Source organism: Pempheris klunzingeri, chromosome 15, assembly GCF_042242105.1.
Source record: "Pempheris klunzingeri isolate RE-2024b chromosome 15, fPemKlu1.hap1, whole genome shotgun sequence".
Taxonomy (NCBI): Eukaryota; Metazoa; Chordata; class Actinopteri; order Acropomatiformes; family Pempheridae; genus Pempheris; species Pempheris klunzingeri.
Genome location: NC_092026.1, coordinates 19,257,107 through 19,280,923, shown reverse-complemented (window position 1 = coordinate 19,280,923; position 23,817 = coordinate 19,257,107). Strand labels below are relative to the sequence as shown.

The window sequence follows — 23,817 nt, the reverse complement described above, 5'->3', positions numbered from 1 at the left end:
AGTATCAACACTGTCAGCAGAGAGTTTTTCTCTCACCTGCTCAAATATTAATAATGTGCTGAACCTCATATTTGCTCAGGTTTTAGGATGTTAAAGACCACAACATTGTTGCTTATGTAATGAGCGTGGATATTGTTTGGCTAACAAATAATTAAACTTGTTCCAGGATTGACAGCAGCTCTTCCGTCTACTTGTTTACAGGCGTCATTGGAGACTTTTACTGTCTCCTGTTTGTGCTTTTTCTTTTGTGTTTAAATCATGTTTCTCGCACCATGTATTTAATATTTGTTCAGTATTGCTGTTCCACTGAACCACACCAATCCATCCAACACTAAGGGGTTGGTTTTTCTCCCTAGCCATTACTTCTCATCTTATGTCGCCATGCAGATATAGTCTTGGTTTCTCCTGCCCTAGTTTTGAGATACCTCTACTTCAATACAACAAAGGTAAATTAAAATTTTGTGCAGGTCATAACATCACAATTACCCTCCCTGAACTGATTCTATATGGGGTTTTTTATGTAGGAAAGTATGAGATGCATGTTCAAGGGTGGATACCTTAAGTTACTCAGTGCTACCAGAACTTCATGATGATCAAAACAAGTCTAGTCAGACCTCAGAGGACACGGTGCAAAACAAAAATTCTTGCATATGAATATTTAATCCGGTAGTCTTAATTATGATTAACTCCTCAAACTGGAGATACTTGGCTGTTTTTAACTATTTTGGATGATTTGAAAGTGGTTTTTGTGTAGTAATGAAACTAAAAGATTAATTGTTTCAGGCACAAATATTTTAACAGTGTAATTACGTGGTCTCTGCTGCAAGTGTGTGATGTGTGGCCCTGGCTCTGAAATAAAATACATTTCCCATAATGCTATTTGATAGCATCTTTTGTCAGCCTGCCTGGTAAATGCCCACAGCTTTCAAACCACGGTCCACATTTACGACACAGGCTCTCTGATGAAACTCCCCGAGATTAGTAAACTGATCTTGATGTATAAAACTGGCAAAATACCCCTTTAAAGTTACATTTATAAACTGAGAACAGGTATTCGAATGATCTCACAGCTTTATTGGAGACTTTTTCTTTAGTATGAACAATTTCCAGTGCTATAATAATGTGATAATAATGATAATAATTTGGGTGAACTGAACCTTTAAATCACATCTGTATGGACTGTGGTTCTGTAGCTTCTCTTACAGCCATACAGCATTACTGTTATTCCCAGCAAGATGGTTCTCCTGTGTATCATGATTGTTTAATGATGGCATCATATATACACAAGGATGTGTGTGTTTGTGTGTGTGTGTGTGTGTGTGTGTGTGTGTGTGTGTGTGTGTGTGTGTGTGTGTGTGATGGGGGGCCTACCACTGAACCATTAATGCTAAGGACAGACCTGTTCATTCTGCTTTAATGTAACACAGGCTGCATTATTGCTTTGGCCAGAAATGGCACGCAGACCCCCCAGGTAGATGTGAGAGGTGTGAACTTCCCCACAGAGCAATCAATGATATGTTGTGGTTGAAAGGGCAGTTGTTATTATTCCTCTCTGATATGATTGAGGTTGAAAAGGTTATTGCATTTCTCAGGAATCAGACCTGGACCTCCAGCGTGGAAGGTGAGGTTCTACTGAAGCACCACTGCTTTGTAGTCACTATAATAACAGGCAGCATTAACGGGACCCCTGGAGACCTGCCATCATTATTATTTTCCACACATTGGTTGGTACATCACGATGCCCATAATGAACCTGACTGGACCACCCCTGTGTCTGACCTTCACTCAATCATTTGTTGGTCGTGTAGCTGGTGTGAGACATTTGACAAATACTGCTTTTAACTGTCTGATGTTGGTTTTTATAGGCGCAACAGCAGCTTTTACACGTAGCACAAATCATGACCGCCATCAACATTTTACGCCTCTGCTCATCATCTTGGTCGTATTTCTAAAAGATCCATCCTAACAGGTGATGTACGAGCAGTTTAACCAGTCTCATTTCAGTCATAATGAGCTTCACCTGATGCAGACAAATGATGACAAGCAGTAAAGCTGGGAGGAAGTTGTCCAGTGATTTGTTTGGAAAACTCACAGCTGATGATGAGGTCAGCGACAGATTAATCTATCAGCATCGTCCTTCCTGGATATCTCTGTCACAGCAGCTCATTAAAATTCAAAATTTATATTGACTGTGTTGTGGTGCACTAATAACTGCTGCTGATCTCTTCTGCCTGCAGAGGAGGCTCTTTTTTCTCCACTCACAATGGCCGTATTTTCATTTCCTGGCCAGCTGGTTTCTCTGTTTAACAGAAATGAAAGGCAGTAATTATTACTTGTTAACTTCTTCATGATCTTTTTATGACCTTTGTGGCTTAACAAATGGCACAACCAAACAGCACAACCTTGTAACCTTGTAGAAAGATTTCAAGGATCACAAACCACTGATACTCCATCACGGTCATCTCTATTTCTTGGGTAATCTCTAGTAAGATAATAGCTAAGTGCTGCATTTCACTGCTTCTATTAAAGAGCTGACAGTCGCAGAGAGGTGAGGAATGACAACTAAAGTCCCACCAACTCAACTGAAACCCTGCAGGCCACCAGGGCGCGGCCACAATATCAGCACTTAAAGTGGATGTTTTGTTAAGTTAGTAGAAACAGTCAAATTTTGTCATTGTGTTAAAGGTACGATGATGCTGATGCTCAACGTAACTCCAATCAAATCAACTGCATGAAAGCATTTGACAGAACAATACTGGAGGAAATATAGAATATTCTCCGTCTTGTGTTGCATCTAAAGTAACATGAAAGATTTATGAATATACCGTCTATGAACAAGCACTTGAATGAGTGCAGCAGCTTTACATAGTTTAGTTCACAATTTCGATGTATTTATCTATTCATTTAATCACCACTTTTTTTATTCTGTTCAAACCCTCCGCTGCCATCTTTTTACATTTGTGGAGAAAATGGAAATGCCACGCAGATCTACTGCTTCACATTATCGCAGGCAGAAAACTGTTCTGATACACTGATATGTCTGAAATGTAGCGTGTTATTGAGCTGAAGGGCTGATATTTGTTTTTCACATGAAAACAGCAACATTTTATGAGCTTTTCTGTGTACTTAATCTGCAATGGAGTAAAAAGTGCAACATGTTCTTCTGATTTTTAGTAGGAAAACACACAAATTCAACTAAAAAGAGCACGCATATAATGAATCAATAGATTTACCTTGAATTTAACTTGAATACAATTGAATGAATAGAAGGAAGGTTTTTACAATATTAAGGGTTAAAGGATAATAATAATAATAATAATAATAATAATAATAATATATTTATATAGCACATTTCAAAACGACTAGAATACAATATAAAACAGAAACACAGGCACAAAAAGGAAACAAAACTCCAAGACCAAAAAACCAATTGGAGTTGAGTAAAAAATTATAAAAATGTCAACATGCACAAGTGAGTTTGTAATAAAAAGCTGGTGATGTTTAATATTTTTCTTACTGTCAATAAATCCTCCAATCTTTACATATGGGTCATAAATACACTGTGTAGTTTTTTGTTTTCTCTCTTTCTGTCTGTGTTCCTTTAGACCATCTTGGCCTGTAGAGGGCACTCTGCAGCAGCTCATCTCACCGGAAGTACGAACAGGCACACGTGACGTTTTACAGGAAGTAAATAAACTGCCTTCCCGCGCAGTCAAAACGGTTCAACAAGACGTCCGCATTCACGGAGAATCGGTCAAAATGGACGAGCTGTATTTGGATAACATCGACGAGTTTGTCCACGACCACAACAAAATCGTGAGTGCGCTCTTGATTCGTGATATTTCCTCTTTTCTCAACGTTATTGTGGGTGACATAATGCTGATTTAGTAACGCTAGGCCCGCTATAATTACCGGCTGAACTGCGTTCAAAAACTTCTTGTTTACGCTTTACTTTTTCTCAGTACAATATATGTACGTATTTTGGAGTGACTTAGAGCTGTATAAGATTTTATGAGAGCCTTTGGTTAATTCGGCGTATGAATGATCTAGAAAGTTGCAGTTAAATTGAGCAAAAACTTAATTTTCATGGTTGGCTATCGTTAGCCTCAGTCTCTGATGGTGACCGCCAACAGTTGGGTTTTTGTAATAAACGAACAGAGTAAATAAATATCTCAAGGTTGAAATTATGCGAAACTACACGAAGTCTTACACATTTATATTAAGACCAATGAAGGAGGACAAAGTTAAAGCATGGCAGGTCAGCTAGCTTGATTCAAGGCGTACTGTAACATTAACGTCTGTCTGACTTTAATTAACCGCCTCTGTTTGAACAGCAGTTATAAACGAAAATGTTAAATCTCTTTTTCTCAAAGCTGCCTCATTCATGTGTGAATCTAAACACAAATCTTGTGTGTGTCCTGTTAAACAGGTGACCTACAAATGGCTGAGCCTCACTCTGGGAGTCCATGTCAACACAGCCAAACAGTGAGTGTCAGTCTGGGGACATGAAGCTGTGCAGACATGGAAACAAAGCTAAAGATTTGCCAGACTTGGCCTGATAAACACCAGGTTTTCCTGTTTATACTGATGGGAACCACATTCACTGCTTCATCGTGTAGCAATAAACTGAACAAGATTGTCCAGGGCTCTTTATTTCCATACAGGTACCTCAGATTGAGCCGCACTATTGTCATGGAGATTGTTTAATTGTGTAGATACACCTTTGGGCAGGCGATAACATTTTGTTAAGGTGATTCATTCATATAATTTGTGATTACTATTTCCAAGTGTAATTTTCTTTAAATTGTTTAAAAAGGCTCTCTGCACACCTGAATGTGTGACAAGTGCAACAAAAATTGAAAACAATGAGAAGAACTCCTGCACGCTGGCCTGCTCAGTGCTGAAATATTTATTAGATCACAGTAATCTAATAAATATTTAAGCATTAAGCGAGACGGTGCGCGGGAGTTTTTCTCATTATGTCCATTTTTGTCTTAAAACAAAACAACTGTACACGAACAGACGGTCGTAAACTATCCAAATAATCATTAAAATCATGAAAATATAATCAAAGAGTAAGGCTAAGAATCAGATCGAGCATTCAGTGTTATCGTCAGTACATCAGTGCCTGTAAAATATCCTTTACCTTTATTACTACACACAAAAAACATCCATCAGTGTCAATATTTGAGACCTCTGGTGATGCCTTTTGGTCAATACCCAGTAAATATTAAAGAGTAATAACCAGCTCAGAGTTAAAATCAGGTGTACTGTCACCTTTTTATAGGGTTTAACAATATGCACAGACATGTAAGTAAAATATGACCTCATGTGCTGTGCATGGATAAGTGTAGAGATGGTTATATAACAATCAATATGAATTATTTTGGAATACAGCATGATGTTACCCACCTTTTACAAAAAAGGAAATGACTGTGAACCTCTGAAAAATAAAAATATTAAAATGTGTGTCTTGCTTTCAGAATGCTTTACCATTACTTGGACCACAAGAGGAAGGAAAGCTCAGCTCAGATCAATGCCACCTATCTCGTGTCGGGGAAGTTTGTGGATAATGGGCAAACGGTGAGAAACTCAATAAGCTAATAAGATCTGTTTTGCCCTGGTTTGCTGCTCGCAGAGACCTTTATTTATGTGCTTCCTTTCAGAGTCACAAGGTGTCGGTTGTCAAAGAGGACCAGTTAGAAGGTGTGTGAATGTTTCCCAGATCACTTTTACTCTGCAGCATTGTTCACTTTTTGAACTAAAACTCGTTTATTTTAAGAGTCAACATTACCAAACTCTTATTTAGCTGACTGTTGTGTAAAGGTTTGGGTGTTTTCTATTTCTCTTGCAGATTTCAAATCCAAGATGAGTTTGATAGTCAGTGTCCATGTCTACAGTGTCCAAAAAGCTTTGCTGAGAGACAGCGGCCCCCTCTACAGCGTCGACTATGATGCTGTGAAAGACAACCTGATGAGCTGCAGCAGGTATGTTTGTGTGCTTAAAAGCAGACGGTAATCAGTGACTCAACACACAGACTTCCTAGATGCTGGGGAGTAGTCGTTTGAAGGGATGGTTCGTATAACAGTGCACAAACAGATTGTTCATTAGCGTTCTGCTGTTGTTTAGGGTTGTGGAAGCTACAGGATGAATAAAGCAGCAGTCTAGAAGACGGGAGACGAAGGACTATCAGACTTTTGGACAATGTTGAGCTGTTTCTTCTGCTCTGGTTGCAGATACAGTGCGATCAGCTGTGCCAGTGCAGTGCCCATGTCCTCTCTGGAGCTGCAGCAGGCGAGAGAAAAGCATCAAGCTCCTACGCCAGAGCCTGAACACAAGAAACCTGTCATGAATGGAGAGGCTGGTGTGGCTTCAAAACCTTCAGCCAAGCCACAGAAAGGCATCATGGGAATGTTTGCAAATAAAACTGCTCCTAAGAACCAGGAGGGTGGCAAAGACATTAAGTCAGAGCAGAAGGAGGATGCACCTGTGGTACAGCGTTATATTCTTCGTTTTGATTAACTGTCTACAGAGAAAAAAACAACTGCAGTAGAAGAGTCGCTGTAGTTTTTTAACTTCTCTCTTTGGTGTTTTAGGTTGACGCTCCCAAAAGCAAGCCACAAGCGAAGGCCAATCCTGTGACGAACTTCTTTGGGAATCAATCAGCAAGTGAGTGATACTAACACAGATTTGCCACAAGTTTCAATGCTTTTTGTGTAGAATTTTGTTTTATACGTTGCAGAGTTTCCTTTACATGCCTTAAAGTCTGCTACGGTTTAATTTCTGGTGCCACTATTTTGTTTTTCTGATGTCTCACAGTGACATAATGTCAGCAAGAGTAAAGTTATTCCAAACAATGTCTGAGTTATGTTGTCTGTTTTGAAGCTTTCAGTTTTCAGGTTACTCATCATACTTTTCTGTCACTGGAACTATTAATAGTATTACACAGGTGCTGTTTATATTTTTTAAATGACACTGCATTGGGTTAAGAACATATATATATATATATATATATATATATATATATATGTGTTATAACTTGTGTTTTGTCTTTTGACTTGCAAGTGTTGCTAGAAGATGAAGATTAGTAGAACAAGTCATACACATTTGTGCCAATATTAAAACCTTTATCTTATTTATGATAATTAAAACCCTGTTATAACTGATATCCATAAACCAGCAATAGAAAGAGCCGTTAAGGCACAGTGTGGACTGCTAATGTGTGTGAATGTGGTTACCATTATCACTGACATTTTACTAATTAAACGCTCCTCCTCACTTTAGAGAAACCAGAAAAAACTGTGAAGGAGGAGGAAGCAGCTCAGCCATCATCCACAGCAGAGCATCAACACAAGAGTTCACGACCTGCAGAGAAACAAGACGCTGCTGCAGTGGAGCGGCCTAAAGACACTAAGAAAGACTCCAGGAGGTGTGTGTGTGTGTGTGTGTTTCAAAATAACCCTTCAGAGAAAAAAAGCATCAGCTTTGAAATGGATTATTTCAAACAAACAGACATTACTGACTTGTGCTCAGAACTGTAGATGAAAATACAGAAGATTTTACTTGTGTTGTCTATAACTGTCTAACTTTGGTTGGAAATGAAAGAAGCCATAGAAGCCTTTGTTAACATGAAAGGTCTTTTGCTGAGTGATGATGGACTTGGTTCACCAAAGTCAAATATGGCTGTGAATTTATTTAAATAAAAGCCTTTCTGTCATTGAAGCAAAACCAAGCGAATAGAGGATTCTGACAGTGAGGAGGAGAAAATGGAGAGGAAAAAGAGGCGAAGGATCAAGAAGCCTGAACCAGACAGCAGCGATGAAGATGGTGAGCTGTTTGCTTTTAGTGTACTCTCTGATCTTTCAAAGCAGACAGTCATTTTCCACTGGGAAACTTTGATGAGCAATTTCAGTTCAAATTGAGGCCTGACAATGCTTGAAAGATAGTTCATCCAAATAATTATGAAAGAAGTGATTGTAAAAATTCAAAAACCCCTTGAAGAGAAGGTGTTCAAAACTGATATTTGATGACCTCTTCAGTCATTCCAGATTCTCCACAGCAGATGGAAACAAGAGAACCGTCACCAAGTCCTGAGAAGGAGGTCGAGTCTGTTTCACATTCACGTGTAAGTGTTCAAACCTGGTGTTTGGATATTGAGGTCTTCGTGATGCGTTAATCCCGAGCTTCCTCTGTAAGACTGGTGAAATTCTCTACGTAATTAACACTGAATGGCTAATTGAACATTCACGTCTGCTCGTGGTTTTGTTTTACGGCAGGAGCAGCACTCTGAGATGAAGACGAGGAAGAGGAGACGAGTCCTGAAATCTCGTACCTTCGTCGATGATGAAGGATGCATCGGTATGAAAAGCAGTCAGATGATTTGGAAATGTGACCTCTGATTGGATTACAACTATAGAATTTGAACTACATATAATTAATTTTCCAAAAGAACACAACTTGCACATTTATAACCATGATATCTTCTCAGAAAAATAATTACTACCTTTTTGATAATATTGTTTAAAATTGTTTTGTCAGACCCATCATCTGAAACCCAAAGTTATGGAGAACTTAAAACCAGCAAATGTTAACATTTGTGAAATTAGAAGCTGTAAACGTTGAGTTTAATTGAGTCATAGTAGAGTATTAATTTCAGCTCTGATTCAGTTGCATTGTATTTAAATGTATGTATGAACTTGCTTCAAATGTGTGTGTATAGATGGCATTGGACAAAATTCTTTAAAGACCTTGCTGTTATTCACACAAGTCAATCACTCTGGTTTATCTTCTCCTCCACAGTGACAGAGAAAGGCTATGAGAGTGAATCATACTCTGAAACAGAAGATGATTTTCAGGCCAGCAAACCAACTCCAAAAGTTCCCATCTCTGCAAGACTACCAGCAGGTAACAAGCAGGACGAGAAGAAAAATCAGAAGAAAACTTCTGCAAACGCAAACAAAGGAACTAAACAAGCCTCCATCATGGGATTTTTCCACAAGAAATGATGGAGGAGGGTGTCGGACGCTTTTATTGGCACAGAGGAACAACATGCACTGCTGCAGATTTCCTGTTACGGCCTTTTAATACATCACATGGACAACTGGGGTATAAAAATCACTTCTGCAGAGGACGGTAACACGTGGACGTGTCGAATTCAGAATGATAAAAAATTTACTTTTCACCTCACCATTCATTACCAGCCGTGAATACTTTTCCAATAAACATTAAAAACTGCACATGAGTGTGTTTTTTCTCAAAATAGACACAAGGCTGTGTTGAAAATCACATTCCATGTAAGAGGTTGACAGGACTTCACTTTGAAAACAAGTTATTTACAGAATCAATATAGCTGTGACAAAAATGATGCTCAAAGTAAAGCACAGTATCTTTGCTACTAATCCACCACATTCTCAGAGGCAGAGATGCACCAGTGTTTACAGTTTTGCTTTAATTCTGTCAAATATATTCAGCCACATGGGTTTTTACTGTGTCAGTTTGGAATAATTTCAGTATTTGCAGTTACAGATAACACCACTTTAGTTGCTGCTCTTACTACTTGTTCACTCTGAATGAAGTTGTCTAAAACCTACAATGTGCAACATCAAAGTACTTTAATAAGAGTTTTCCATCCTAAGCCTGTGGATCTAATCTAAAATGTGTATTAGCACTGCATGTTAATAAGTCATTCAGTCTGTGAGAGTGTCCACACCACACTTATGTAAGAGCTAATGATTGTTTTCATTATGAAGGTACATTGTTAAAGGTGTCAGCAGGGAACAACTGTGACTAATTTCTGTTGAGCTGAATCACATGGGCAGTTAGGCAAAGTAAACTATCCTGTTATGCAGAATGAACTGAATTATTGCTGATTATTGTTGTGTGCCAACCAGTGGCTCAGTTGTGCAGAAGCTCTGTAGAGGCTCATGCATGCACTGTCAGGGGTCCAGATGTTACATTTGATCTTTGCTGCAAGAGGGACCGGAGTCTTTAAATGCCAAGGAACCAGGGGGCGTCACTGTGAGCGCTGAGGGCCCTGCCGTTCAACTTCCTTCAGAAGTCTTGGAGAACATGTGGGGCCTCAGAGGCAAAGTGGCCCAGGATGCAGCTCAATAGATGGCTGATGTGAGGCCTGGACAAGACCTTAAGGTGGGATGCAGGGTCACCTGGCAGGGAGTGACAGCACTCCTCATGCACCAAAAGGGCATTGAGCTCTTCCTTTCTACGAGCTCACACAATGGCCAACCAGAGGGCCAGCTTGAGAGAGTTATTTCAGCTCAAATTCCAAGTGGCTCAAATGGCTGAGGGAGACTTGCCCACCTCCAACATTTCCTGGAGGATGCCATGGGCCATGTTGGAGAGGGCACCCACCCGTCTCAAATTGCACCATGTTTGAAACACTCCACATTGATAGGATTATGGAGCCCGTGCTCCCTGCGAGCGTTAACGACAGACTTTAGGAAACACAGTGGCTAGAAACTGTCTGTAGGAGTGGATGGGGGAGGGAGGGCATACATGTGCCAGGGAGGATTGTCTCTGCTTGGAGAAAAGGAGGAGACGAGAGAATGGGACTGCTTTGGCACAGCAGTAGCTGAAAACACAAAACGACATCTGCAGTATTCTGGCATCCTTATCCATTATATATCGTGTATTTCTTATGTCCTGCTTATTGCAGAAAATGTGGTCAGCCTGGATTTTCCTACTAATTCAGAAATGTGAAAATATCTGCTGAGAAATGATGAGTTATGACTGAATCTGTCATTGTCGTGGGCATGAATATTGTATATGCATGCATGTTTCAGTTTAAAGCTGGAACTGGTTTTGTATTTTAAGGTGACTGACGAATTGAGTGTAGGACATTGTCAGATTAGGAAAAAAAAAACAGATTCAAGAGCAGCAAACATCTGATTTTGGAATTATAACAGAAACACAACACAACTGATGAATTTTATGGTCTTCAGATGAACAAAGGCAGAAGGAAAAGTGAAGAGCTGGAAACAGAGGACAGTGTTTGACTTACTTTGTTTGAACAAATGAAGCAGAATATATTCTAGCTGTTGCAGGAAATTGCCTCCACTTGCAGAATGTGAATTGATTTTGTTGAACTAAAACATGGGGTCAATACAGGAAAAGAGCCCAAATCACCGCTCATACCAAAACAATATATTACAATTTTCTCCAAATTCTCAAGCTGATTTAGAACTGCGGTTTGTATTTCTACTGTAGTAATTTAATTTGGACAACTGGCATTTTCACCCCGTTTCTTCATCTACATTTGTATTGAAGCTTGGGCTCCCCTTTGCCTGGTGTTCTCTTTCACCTGGAACACAAGTAAGACGCTCACACGGTGAAAACAATACGAGCCGATGCAGTCACAGCAGGAAATAATTGAATTTACAAAGTAACTTGAACAGCCTGTCAGAGGCAAATCTAAAATACAAAATATGTTGGGGAAAAAAAAGTCTTTGCATAACCTTAAATCGCCTTGGAAATGTCCTTTAATGTCTACAAAATGTTTCTATAATGTTTACTTCAGTATCTGGAAAGGTGTCCTGTAGAGGCATTTGAAATCTCTATGTTCATGTCTAACTCCAACATGATTATGGTCAGACTGTCCTGTTCAAACCTGCACTGAAGTCTGGGTCTTTTATTTTACGTATGGATTTTACCCACTGAATTATTTATACAGGTTCTGGTCTCATATAAGGCTTGATTTAAGTTACGCTGGTCTGAGACACGTTTATCTGACGCTTCAAAGTGAGGAGGATTTGAATTTGAATTGGATCTGCTGTCAGACGGAGAGCCAGAGGGCAAGCAGTAGAGTTCTGGATGTACTGGAGTTTATTTAGGACTTTGGGATGATGGGCCATTAAGAATGCTGCTGCAGCAGTCAATTCTGGACACGATGAAGGCATGGATAACAGTTTTGTCAGCAGAGAAGGAGAGTAATGGGCAGAGAAGAGCTATGTTTTTCAGGTGGACAAAGGCAGCTCTGGCAGCTCTGGTGGAAAATAACTCCGAGGTTGTTCCGATGTGTGCTGAGGGAGACAGAGTGGAGTTATGAGCGCTGAGGCTGAAGTTCTGCAGGGTTTTGATCAGGGATTTGGGACCGACGTCATGTTTGTTATGTTCCCATGTTTGACTTTGCATTATTTTTCCATATCACTCTATTTATAATATGCGCATATATAAACAAAATTAACTTCCATTTATATGCCAGGCATTGTTGTGATTCTTTTGTGTGTGTGTAAATATGTGACATTCCCAAGAGAAACTTAATGTCTTATTTATTCATCCTATAGATATTATACATTTTAGTTTTAAATGTATAATTTTAAATATTCTACATTTATTATTAATATTGCATAAATAAGGTTCAGCAACAGCACAGAAAATTCAAAGATTCATCCTAATTACATCATGTTCAACTGTGTCCTTAAATCAAGCCCTTTACGTCCCAGAGATACAAAACAGAAGACTGCTTAGATACACACTCAGGTGGCAGTTTATTATGTACGCCAGTTTATTAGGTAAAACTAATGCAATCTGTTACAACAGCCCTACAATAAATGCTCTTTCATGAACATTGCAATGTTCAGATTTAGTTTAAACTGTTGCACGGATGTAGTTTGTGATGTTGTCAAAGTGTGCTGTGTTATACATAGAGGTGTTACTGTCATGTCACCCTCGTTGATATAAATCGAATGGACAAGTTAATCGAAACATCGAGTGTCCCTTATAAGTTATATCCAACAATTAACAGTAGCAACCATACAGAAGCTTCTAAGAATAATTTAATCACTAACTTGTTTCCATTTGTGGGCTGACTACCTGTAGGTAATGGTTGTCTGCACCCAGTCAGAGCCGGGATACATTAAAGCCCTACGAACACCAGGCTACAGTACAGTGAAGCGACACAGAAAACCAAAGGTCGAATAAATCAGATGGATGGACATCCAGACCTGAGTTCACCACTCAACTAGGTGAATGTGCCCAAATAGAGATTTGCTCATTGTAAGTAAGTGCAGGCCACACTAAGTTGTCACCACAGACGTCGTCAATTCAACAGTCGTTTCTCCCTCCTCTCCCTCTTTTCTCCTCGGCCAGGCTGGATCTTCAGCTGGACGACAAAGGACGGACAAACGCTGGAGCACAGGAACAAACAACGAGAGTAATTTTACACACTAACATAATCATAAGAAAAATTCCAGGAGACCTGTTGATCAACCAACACCAACAACAACAGCTGAGTTATAGAGGAAAACTTTCATTATCAAAGCATGAGGATAGTCTGCTGCAGCACACTGTACTGGCTGTAACTGACCTGTCTGAGGGTTCCTGGTGTCAGACACATCTGTCCTACTGCCCACAGTGGCACCATGAGAACAGATGAAAGTGTCATGGTCCACCCCAGTGCGTACGCCCAGTCAGGGTAAATGTACCTGTCGTTAATCTTGAGGTGTTTGAAATCAACCAGGTACAGGACAAAGGAAATCTGTGAAGGTGTGGAGAGTTATGTATCTTGGGGGGGAAAAAAAACAGAACAAAATGTTTTGTCTAGCAATGTCTTTGAATCAGATAGAAAAGTCTAGTTCAGACTTTTATGGTCCCCAGAGGATTAACCCTTCTGACTTTGGTGATCCACTGTCTTTTCCTCTAGTGACACTGGCAGGTGGCATTTTTGGTTTTGAGTGACATTCTTGTCTCTAAACTATCCCTCTCAGGATGAATTATCATAACCTCGAGCTGCATCATCAGATCAAACTTTTAATTCTAAAATAAATATTTGTTTTATAACCAAACACCTGCAAAACTAATGATATCCTCATCATCTTAAGTTGTAATTCATGTTTAGTGCTCTTTCACATCATCCTAAATTACCATGTGTTAACATTTAGCTCCCAGCGCAGCTGTGCCTCTGTACAGCCTACAGAGCTGCTGGTAGTCTCATTATTGGAGCAATGCAACTAAATTTAGTTTCTCTTAAAACTTTTCTGACTCACCAGCGACAGCAGGGGAATGACATATTTCCAGCACAGTTTGAAAAAGACAGATGGTCTCTGCCCCGTCATCTCCTCAATGATATTAATAACCCGATCAGCACCTAATACAAATTCATAGACTGTACGTTAGACACAGTCATACTATGTGTTTTTTTTTTATTAGTATTGCAGAACATTGTAACTAAAATGATACTATGTCCAATGTGAAAGGATAATCAGTAAAATAAGTCGTAAATATATATATAAATTATATACAGTCAAATTATATCAGGAAAAAGGGACACAATAAAAATGCCTTTTTACTTACCAAAACCCCAGGCCACAGCCAGACACTCAGATAACCCCATGAAATAATGACAAGCTCTGGTAGTGCCATAATAATCAATAAGCTGGAATATGTAAATCCCTCCCTGCAGCAGCGAGAGGCGAGATGTTCATGTGAGAAATACAACATTTTGTGGCAATAGTCTGAATGTACTTTCATGGAAATAATTATTTTACCTCAGAGACCACCATCAGATGTATGAGGAAGAAGGATGTACAGATGGAAAGGACGAACATCTCACGTCTGCCACGTTTACGAAACAGCTTTGGAAACAAGTCGCTTATAGAGGTGATGAGACACTCAACAGTCACAAACTGGGAGTGAAATAAAGTGAGTAGACAATTATTTTATATAGCAACAATCCATTGGTAATTAATCACAAGGTAATGCAACAAAACATCTCACATGTGTGTCAACACTCAGCAGAATGAGCATCAGGAAGAAGCAGACAGTCCAGAACTGTGGCAAAGGCATCATAGCTGTAGAATGAGGGTAAGCGATGAAGGCCAGACCCGGACCTGAGAGCCAAACAAGAAAGAGAAAGTTATTTGTCACCAGATTTAATACGGAATTTCATCTGCATGTCATATGAGATCTTTAAATATACCCGACTCTGCCACAGTGTCGACAGTAACACCCTGTTTCTGAGCCATGAATCCAAGTACGGAGAAGACGGCAAATCCAGCAACAAAACTGGTCCCGCTGTTCAGCAGGCAGAGCCAAAAACAATCCCTGGAGGTCACAGGAGGTCAGATGCATGCATATATTGTCAAAATAAAATGTAGAAATAATGTTTGCTTCTTGCTTTGGTTGTTGGTTATAACATTTAATTCTTATTTTTTAAACAAATACATACATACAGCCAATAAACTTTTTTCCTGAAAGTGTTCTTGCGTAAGTGATTGTGCTTTGCAGCTTATACTTACTTATAACAGTTGTTATTGTACTCATTATAGCTGCCCAAGACATTCAGGACTCCTAAAGTCACGCTGTAGGAGAAGCATATTTGAGATCCTGCTTCTATCCACACCTGCAATATCCCAGAAAGTATATTATAGAAATATTGCTCAATGATAATTCATATTAATGTCATACTTGTGTTATGGTGTGTTGTTGTTTTGTTCTTCCTCAGACTCATTGTATATTTGAAATACTACATGGGTATGACTTGATTTCTAGGAATGTTTATTTAACACACACACTATTTTTGTGAATCACAGCTCTTGGATGAAAGCACAGACTTGCCGTGCTCAGATCCGCCTCCATTCAAAGCACATGTCCCAGCCATCACCTTTACCTTATTTCAGTGATGATGTACATACTTTTGCTTTCTCTATGTTTCCACAGCTATGACTTTGGCCTCGATCCTTTTCATATCAACTTCTGCCAACAATCAGAGCAACACAAATAGGATGGATTTGACACAGTTGTCATGCCTTTGTTTTCATGCTGTATTGCCAGATGTTGCACAGTTTGGAAAACAAACTCTGGGCTTCCTCCATTCTTGTTTTTTATGTCTCACAGTGTCCCACTAATGCCATATTGTGCTAATTTCCAAGTTCATACTTGTGTTTGGGGGTCCTACTAAAATAGGTTTACAGGGTTTATTGTTCAAAACACAAATTATTTTTCTAGTAGCAGCTGTTTTCAGTCTCTGTCAGCACGCTCTGTCTTAGACTAACAGTTTTTGCCTTTGACATCTTTGTGTTAGCGGCAGCTGTCGTTAGTGAGGAAAAAACAATGGCGGACAGAAGTTTTCAGTGGGGACAGTCAGCCTGCTGAAGGGCTGGAGGTCAAATGATCAACAGATCCCCTTATGACATCATAAAGGGAGTCAAATCTAAACAGTGTTTTCACGCAGAAGAAAATGAGAGAGGATGGACTTTTTGAAGTTTGAAGTTCTCTGACCATCTGAAGGTCACACTTGGGACACATTTTAATGTTGAAAAGACTTTTAAAAGTACCATTTGCATAATATGGGATATTTAAGCTGTCCAAACAGGGTTCTGGGTTCTCTGGGTTGATCTTCTCTCATTTGGGACAAGAAATGAGACAGAAATACAGGATATGATTGAGAAGATTAATAACCAGTCGTGCTGCTCTACTGTCTTCTGTCAATATACTCTACATAACATAAACAAGATACCTCAAGCTTAGCCAGGCGGTTCAAGTCTGGATAGAGGTAGAAATGGATCCCTTCCCAAGCTCCAGGTAGAGTCAGTCCCCTGATGAGCAGTATTATGAGCATCACGTAGGGGAAAGTAGCTGTGAAGTATGCTACCTTTTAAAAAGAGCAAATGTGACTGATTATTTGTCAGAACGAGAACGGAGATTATTGATGAAAATAAGCTATTAAATACCTCAATAGAAATGCATAGTGAGGGATGAACATTCTAGATAAAATCCTCTTCTCACCTTTCCGGAGGATCTGACACCTTTCCAGATACTGAAGTAGCAGAACACCCAGCAGAGCAGAAGACACAAAGCCAGCTCCCACTTCACACTGCCCAGCTCCTCGATGCCTGCAGACTTGGCCAACACCCGTCGTCTGAGGAGAGTGGGAATGGTACATGTGGAGTGACAGGAAATTATGAGCTCCCTTGATAACTATTCTATATTAAAAAGATGTTTAACAGTAAGATGATGCAAGAAAGAATGAGCAAAAATCATGTAGGTAGCATCCTTTGAGGAATGCTGTTGTGGCATATTAATGATATGGCCACTTGTTCATTAAAAGAAAATGAATTTAAACTCACTCCCAGAACTCTGTGGCAGCAGAGGTGGTGTTTTTCAGCACAGTCTGATTTGTCAGATTTGTTGAGGGAGAATCCCAAATCTGAAGACCCACACAGTTCACTGGTTTAGAGAACAAGCAAAGGGTAATGGTAAATGTGAGGAATTACTGTTACACAACTGAAGACATTAAGGAAAATCTTTGGCATATAAAATGGTGTTATAAAATCTTTTTGCAAGCTTTAAATATTTAAGTAAACTCCATAGTGTAAAGCTTGTCTAAAGTGTAAATATCCTCTGGTGTAAATATTTATTTCATTTCATCACAATCCATATATTTATATTTATATTTATATTTGCTATTTTTTGTCTTTTCTATTGCTTTGTTTTTTTCACTCTCCCTGTTTATATTGTTGCTGCTGTAACAAGAAAATTTCCCACTATGGGGGATCAAATAAAGAAGTCTAAGTCTAAGTCTAAGTCTTACCTGTGTTCCAGCTGTTCTCACAGGTGGCCCAGGGGAGCTGGGATCTGAATGAGAACAGCAGGTAGAAGAGAGCCCAGACTTGGACTATAATGTAGCTGAAGTCATAAAGTTTAATTATAATATTTCCATATCCAATTCCTAAAAAAAAAAAAAAAAGAAAAACATAGTTTATGTTTTTGTAAGTGTATTTGTAAAAGTAAGACGTTCCAGTGAAAAATTGTGTCAGAAATATTTAATTTTGCAAGTTGATATTAAAGTAGCGTGTGCAAAATGTCACTTTTTTTTAATGTTGATTGCATCTTTTTAGCTCAGCAAACATCAACTCACCTTGTGCCAGTGGACACAGTTTCCTCCAACAGGTGATGGATCCTTCCTGGGTGTACTGACCAACTGAGGTCTCCAGTAGGAACAGAGGTATCCCACACACCACAGCTAGCAGGCCGTACGGCACCAGAAAGGCACCTAGGTGAGCAAATGGAGCGATACTGCATGTATGCACATAGAAATTATTCATTCCATCAGCTCTTTACCAAATTTGGAATTTATATGATTCACCTCCACCATTTTTGTAGCAGAGGTAAGGAAATCTCCACACGTTGCCCAGGCCCACCACATTTCCTGCAACGACCAGAATATATTCCGTTTTACTGGCCCACTGTCCTCTGTCTCCAGCCCTCTGCTGGTTTTCTGCTTTTCTTCTTTGTCTGTTCATCTCAAGATCAAGAGCTTCATCTGCTACGCGTTTCTGTTATAATTACAAAGTACTGCAAACTGATCTGTGCTGCTTTTAATGTGTCTTTTCCTAATTTGACTAAATCCTGCTCTAAACCCATAAACCATAAAACAGTTTCGCTGTGGGGGGGGGGGAGTGCTGTCTCAGTGTTTTGCAAAAATCACACCTCAGGCACAGTTATACTCAAATACTGAGATCATACCATGACGTAATGAATGTGAAAATGTGAAAGAGCCTCAGTCATTAAGATGGAAAATGTAAATAGTGCACTAGGGAAGGGAAAGACAAGATTTGAATGATTCTATGGCAATTTGGTGCTTTCATGGAAATATTTAATCAATCTAGGTGATCAGGGTCAAATGTACAGCATGAAAATATCCTCTCTCATTGGTGTAGCTTCAAAATTTAATTAAAAAAAAATACTTAAGTGACAAAACAAACGTAGAAGAAGACAAAATGAGCAGACACTAATATTTCCATAATGTGCTGTCAGGGCAGGAAACTTTGTCACATCTCCCTCATTTTCTGCCATCTCTCTTTGGGTGCTATCTAATAAAAGTATAAAGTGTCATGTACTAATCATAATACTGTGCCTTTTAGAAATGTGCAACAGTTCATTAGTTATTTATCAATATAAAATACTTTTTTTTTATCCCCAGTTTGTGATAGCAGAGAGCTACATCATCACCTCTGTGAGCGACTTGATACATGTGATATTTGTCCTCTTCACCTGTTAATCTGATCCTGGTCACTGAGGTGAACTAAATATTACCATGAAAGTTGTCACAAAACGTCTGTACCAGACCCTGTCAGGATTTATGTTTTAACATCTGGCACTGGATTAGTTTTTGTTAAGCAAAGCAACATTCATATTTTAGAACGTTTTCATTATGGCATTTTACTATTTGTGTGTCACTTTGCCTAAAATGTTCTTTTCAGTAGTGTTATTCTTTTCCATGAACACCACCCCAAGAAATACTTATGAGGCTCTATGACAGTTGGACTATTCTTTTATATGCATATGTACATTTTATATATACAGTGCATACTTCTGGTTAATCTTGTGCATTTTCCTTTTTTTATTAATCTCTTTGCTACTGTACTAAGGGCTTCATTCAAAGATACAGGCAAACATGATATTATTAGGATTAAACTAAATTTTCTGTCCCTTTGCTGTACTTTGCAGTAAAATCACATTTTCTGTACTTCTCAAATTAATCGGCTCCTGAACACACCACTGTGTTATATGATTTTATGTTATTATTTGACTTTATTCATTTCAACTCAATACCACCGTTTGGAGTTTTTTTAAATGCCTCTAGTGCTGCTTTAACAAACCTTATATTGACATATTCATCATACATAAGTCAACACAAGCCAAAGGCAAGTCAATATGAAAAATGAATTTAACAAAAGGTCAACAAAAATGGAAATTGTACAAAATTTGCAGTTTAACCCGTTAATGCCTGAACCATGAAAGAATTGCCAGAAAATTCGAATTTTTTGGAACTGGAATGTTTATTCACTTATTCATTATTATTTTATTTATTTTGACAAATTACAACCAAAAAAAAATAGTTTAAAAAGTCTTAATTTGTATCATTTTTGCTACATCCAGCTTTTTTGTGCAATTTATTGCTCACAGTATGTTTATCTTAAACAAACAAAAACACATAAAACGTAGATAAAATACAAAAAAATATCACACTGATGTTGTAGAGGTCTCAAAAACTCATGTATCAAATACGATACACTTGGCGTTAAAGGGTTAATGGCTCAAACCTTGCAGACTCAATGGTATGATCCTCGAAGGTCACTGCTCACTGTATGGACTAAAGCTACCTGCTCAATGAATCCTGCTATATTTTGTTTGACTGATGTTATTATTTTTTTCTAAAATGCATAGAGCATTGTGGAAGTAAAATGATTATTGCTTAATTTGCACGCACTAATCTGGCTTTACAAACAATGTAAATTGATGCAGTTTTATCCTCCACACGTATTTGTGGTCGAACACATCATCAATGAAAGTAAATCTATACACGCAACAAGAGTATAATAACCAAGACGCAGATGTCAACTAATAGGCTTAGTTAGCTGCTGAGCCCTTTGGTGCACAGCGAGGATGGGGGGGGTCTCAAATAAATATGTTACTCCGTGTTATCTGAGACTGAGTTCTCCTTCTACAGCACTGTAGCAGAAATCATAAAGAAAGATATATGATAAATGAGCTCATGTTACTGAATAACCCATCCATTCCCATAGATGATAAACAGGAGACAATGTGTTCTCTGGGGACTACCAGACTACGTTAGATCACACAGAGGCACCACGCCTCCCTCTGTGAACACACAAGTGGGCCAGTAAAACTGGTATTTGGATTAGCTAAGCACTCCAACATGAAAAAGGATATGGCTCACTGTTTCTGGGAGTGGCTGCAAAATGTGTTCAGCCTCCAGTGGTTTGCAATGGCTTTTGCTCCATTATAGCATGTGTTGAGTGAGGTCAGACATGATGCATTTTTATTTTGGAGGAGGCCTCACAGCTGCAGCTCTGCCAGCATACAGTCTCAAAGACAGCTGAATCACAGGCTACAGTAATACCCTGTTTGGGGCGTAACAATAGCACCAGTGTTCATATTATTTCGCTTACATTTACATTACAGGCAGCTCACATAAAGCGTGTCCCCATGTGACATCATACTTTTCAGCAAAATATTCAACTTTATGAAGCAGTTTAAGGCGGCTTCAGGGCAAATGGAGAACTGTAGTCATCTTGTGTTTCATTTCACACATATTTCTCTGTAACTCAGCGTAACATATTTGTAATTCAGGTAAACCCTCGTGCATTCAGTGGAAATTAGTTTAACCACAGTGTGTGTACAACAAAGCTTTTCTGCACCTCATGCATATGTATTGATGGACCTGCAAACAGCTCTGTGGGGTTATTCAGGTTAAAAGGCATAAATGATTACAGACACATTTTCCACATTGTTTCCCTAAACTGAACCACCCGGTTTAGTCTATTTTACTCTAATAATCTTTGGTTACATTACAAATCCAATATTGCTTTTTGGAGATATTGTGATTAGGATTTATTTTTCTGAATTTGTCCAAAACAGGTATTCCTGTCAGGTTATTCAAATAATAATATATATTGATATTGAAATGCGACGTTATGTATAGTCTACTACAACACAGGATTTTGCCGCTCCAGGCATCTTCTAGGTACTCCATTTCCAAATATTTTGTTAGACTTTTGCAGTTAGTCCACTACAGAGGGAAAGGGGAAATTCTGACTTGGATTTTTATTATTCTAAATTTACAACCTTCTGTGAGGAAAGTAATTGTAAGTGCAGTGTGACATCCTGTGAACTCTGATAAAATCTGATTCACTGTTAAAGTTGAAGCATGCCTGCATACACGGTCAGGGTCAGGTGACCACAGCACTGTGACACATCAGCTGTTCTTATAAAAGGTTCAGACTAAACAAAGATGAACTAGTGTCTTTTGGCCTAAATGGACATGACATTTTAACTACTTTATATGATATTGTTGGTTAAATATAGTCTCATTTATACAGTTAAACTCAAACTTATTTAACCTCCATTGCAAATTAGGTGTAGTGGAAAAATTTACAAACTTTTAGCTGTGTTCGACGGAAAATTCAAACATGAACAATTTAAATAGCTCAACGCAATTAATATTACAGGTGGTTTCTCCAAATTCAACACAATATGCCACTTTTAATGACTACTGCTGCCTCAAAATTATTCAACCTCCTGAATAGAATCCATCGACACCTGATGCAACTAATCAAGGGCCTCATTAGTTGCATTATCTCAGGTGTACCTGAGACAGAACATGTCAAATACTCAGACTGGCTAGAGGTTAGAGAGGTAGAGAGAAGATCATTGCCTTGCACAAACAAGGAAAAAGATTTTTTTTTAGAAAAATTTAGATGTATGAATATGTGATTTTGCAAGTAATAAGATCAGATTAATGATATAGAATCGATTTGTGTAGGTAGAGGGGTAAATAAAAAAGAAACATATTTTCATATGAAAGGGAAACATCTGAAACAATGTGTTGGGAAATTAAAGAGCTGACATCTTGTCAAAGCATGTAGTCGTGGGGACGGGACCAAAGTAAGTGACACAAATCTTCTGGGTCCTTCTTGCATCTTTGTCGGAATACTTGGGTGGGATAATAACAATGAATCATTTTAAAGGATATTTCCTTAACATCATTAATAATCGAATATTTTGAAGGTAGACTTTTTTTCCAGTCCAAATCTGAAGTAAGGTTATTCCAGTTGAAAACAACATTTGGAACAGAGACCATTTCTTTTTTGAAGAAAGCATGTATATCACGGTTATTATTGGAGGAAAAACAGTTCCAGCCCACAACAGTAACAACAGGATCCCGTTTCAGAGTTTCTAAAAAGCATGACAACACCAGAGGGGATTGGTGAAAACACTAAAGCATATTCCTTTGTTGGTATGTTAACAGATATCTTACCACGGACAGCACACATTTTCTATCTTCAAATAAAACATACTGTGGGCCACAGTTTGAAAAGGAAAAAGAAATACAGGACAACACAAAACTATATACACAGGGGTATCACAACAATACAGATATTAAAGAAAAATATTTAAAGCAAATTTCTACTGTTTTCATTGTTTTAGTGTTCTTCAGTCCAAATGATGTCCCATTATAGTGTTTGACATTCTATCCTACATTGTTCTGTGTGTCCACTGACTTTTGTGAATGGATTATTTTCCATATAAAATAGCGGTTTAAGATAAAACGTTTACCATCAATATTATTCTTGTCATAAAAAAATATGTTTCTTTCTTCCTGTTGAATAATTGAACCAGTCAATATCTTTAAAAAAAAAATCACAAATCTGACCAAAATAATCTTATACACATGCATCCATAAGGTAAATGACACAGAAAATATTACAGAACATATGTTTCACATCAATAGTGTCTCTGAATCTTTAAAGCACCTGGTTTACAGGATAAATCAAATGTATAATTTTAAATGAAAATCCTCTAGTTTTGTTTGTTGGTTTTTGTTGGCACAATATTTCTTATTTAAATTCCACACTGACATATCAAATATCTTGGCAGGAGGTGTCGTGGACTCCTGGCAGAGTCTTCTAACGTGACAAGTAGAACTTTTTTCTTTGTCTGTAATGTATATACCATCTAACACAAGGCTACATTTTAAGTGTGAAATCAAATCAAACATGTTATTTCCTTGCACTAAGTGCAAAAGCTCAGAAGGAATTGCATCAAAACAACTGCAAATTCTTTAGGAGCAACTAGAAGTCCATATTTCTTGAGAAATGTTCATGTAGTAATTGCGACACCAACAAAAATACCATTTTTAACCCAGCAATCAATAAACAGTGTTTTATTTTTAAATCTTATATCTTTATCAATCCAAATTAAACATAAATTCCCCGTACAGGCCACACAGCTTTTCCATTATGTGTCTGTATATATATATGTAAGATGGCGCCGCTC

The 23,817-nt window shown here is 38.4% G+C and overlaps 2 protein-coding genes across 3 annotated transcripts; one reads left to right on the top strand and one right to left on the bottom strand.

The window, feature by feature from the left end:
- The first annotated feature begins 3,712 nt into the window (after nt 1-3,712).
- pold3 (polymerase (DNA-directed), delta 3, accessory subunit) lies at nt 3,713-9,246 on the top strand. Of its 2 annotated transcripts, none has more exons than XM_070845216.1 (12): nt 3,713-3,816; nt 4,430-4,485; nt 5,484-5,583; nt 5,667-5,706; nt 5,855-5,987; nt 6,237-6,492; nt 6,597-6,669; nt 7,285-7,429; nt 7,724-7,827; nt 8,040-8,125; nt 8,283-8,358; nt 8,800-9,246. In XM_070845216.1, exons 1-12 carry the CDS (start codon nt 3,760-3,762, stop codon nt 9,003-9,005), a joined length of 1,332 nt encoding a protein of 443 aa, XP_070701317.1. In that variant the 5' UTR covers nt 3,713-3,759; the 3' UTR covers nt 9,006-9,246. The 2 variants fall into 2 exon arrangements, with proteins under 2 accessions (XP_070701317.1, XP_070701316.1); XM_070845215.1 differs by having other exon boundaries at nt 8,277-8,358.
- A 3,785-nt stretch (nt 9,247-13,031) lies between these two features.
- On the bottom strand, nt 13,032-18,257 carry LOC139214190 (sodium- and chloride-dependent betaine transporter-like). The gene is made up of 14 exons (XM_070844957.1): nt 18,101-18,257; nt 17,873-18,007; nt 17,546-17,683; nt 17,082-17,181; nt 16,741-16,873; nt 16,472-16,606; nt 15,252-15,355; nt 14,933-15,057; nt 14,731-14,843; nt 14,502-14,639; nt 14,308-14,410; nt 14,001-14,101; nt 13,322-13,492; nt 13,032-13,142 (listed from the first exon to the last, which is right to left on the bottom strand). Exons 1-14 carry the CDS (start codon nt 18,255-18,257, stop codon nt 13,032-13,034), a joined length of 1,764 nt encoding a protein of 587 aa, XP_070701058.1.
- Between the last annotated feature and the right edge of the window lie 5,560 nt (nt 18,258-23,817).

Bases quoted from the DNA above. Each gene is read 5' to 3' on its own strand.
- LOC139214190 (XM_070844957.1), bottom strand. From the start codon at position 18,257: ATGAACAGACAAAGAAGAAAAGCAGAAAACCAGCAGAGGGCTGGAGAC. The intron at 16,607-16,740 runs GTGAGAAGAGGA...TCTTTTTAAAAG, and splicing joins GTGTCAGATCCTCCGGAAAG to GTAGCATACTTCACAGCTAC. The intron at 14,102-14,307 runs GTAAGTAAAAAG...AATTTGTATTAG, and splicing joins GGCTGTGGCCTGGGGTTTTG to GTGCTGATCGGGTTATTAAT.
- pold3 (XM_070845215.1), top strand. From the start codon at position 3,760: ATGGACGAGCTGTATTTGGATAACATCGACGAGTTTGTCCACGACCAC. The intron at 7,828-8,039 runs GTGAGCTGTTTG...TGACCTCTTCAG, and splicing joins AGACAGCAGCGATGAAGATG to TCATTCCAGATTCTCCACAG. The intron at 8,359-8,799 runs GTATGAAAAGCA...TCTCCTCCACAG, and splicing joins CGATGATGAAGGATGCATCG to TGACAGAGAAAGGCTATGAG.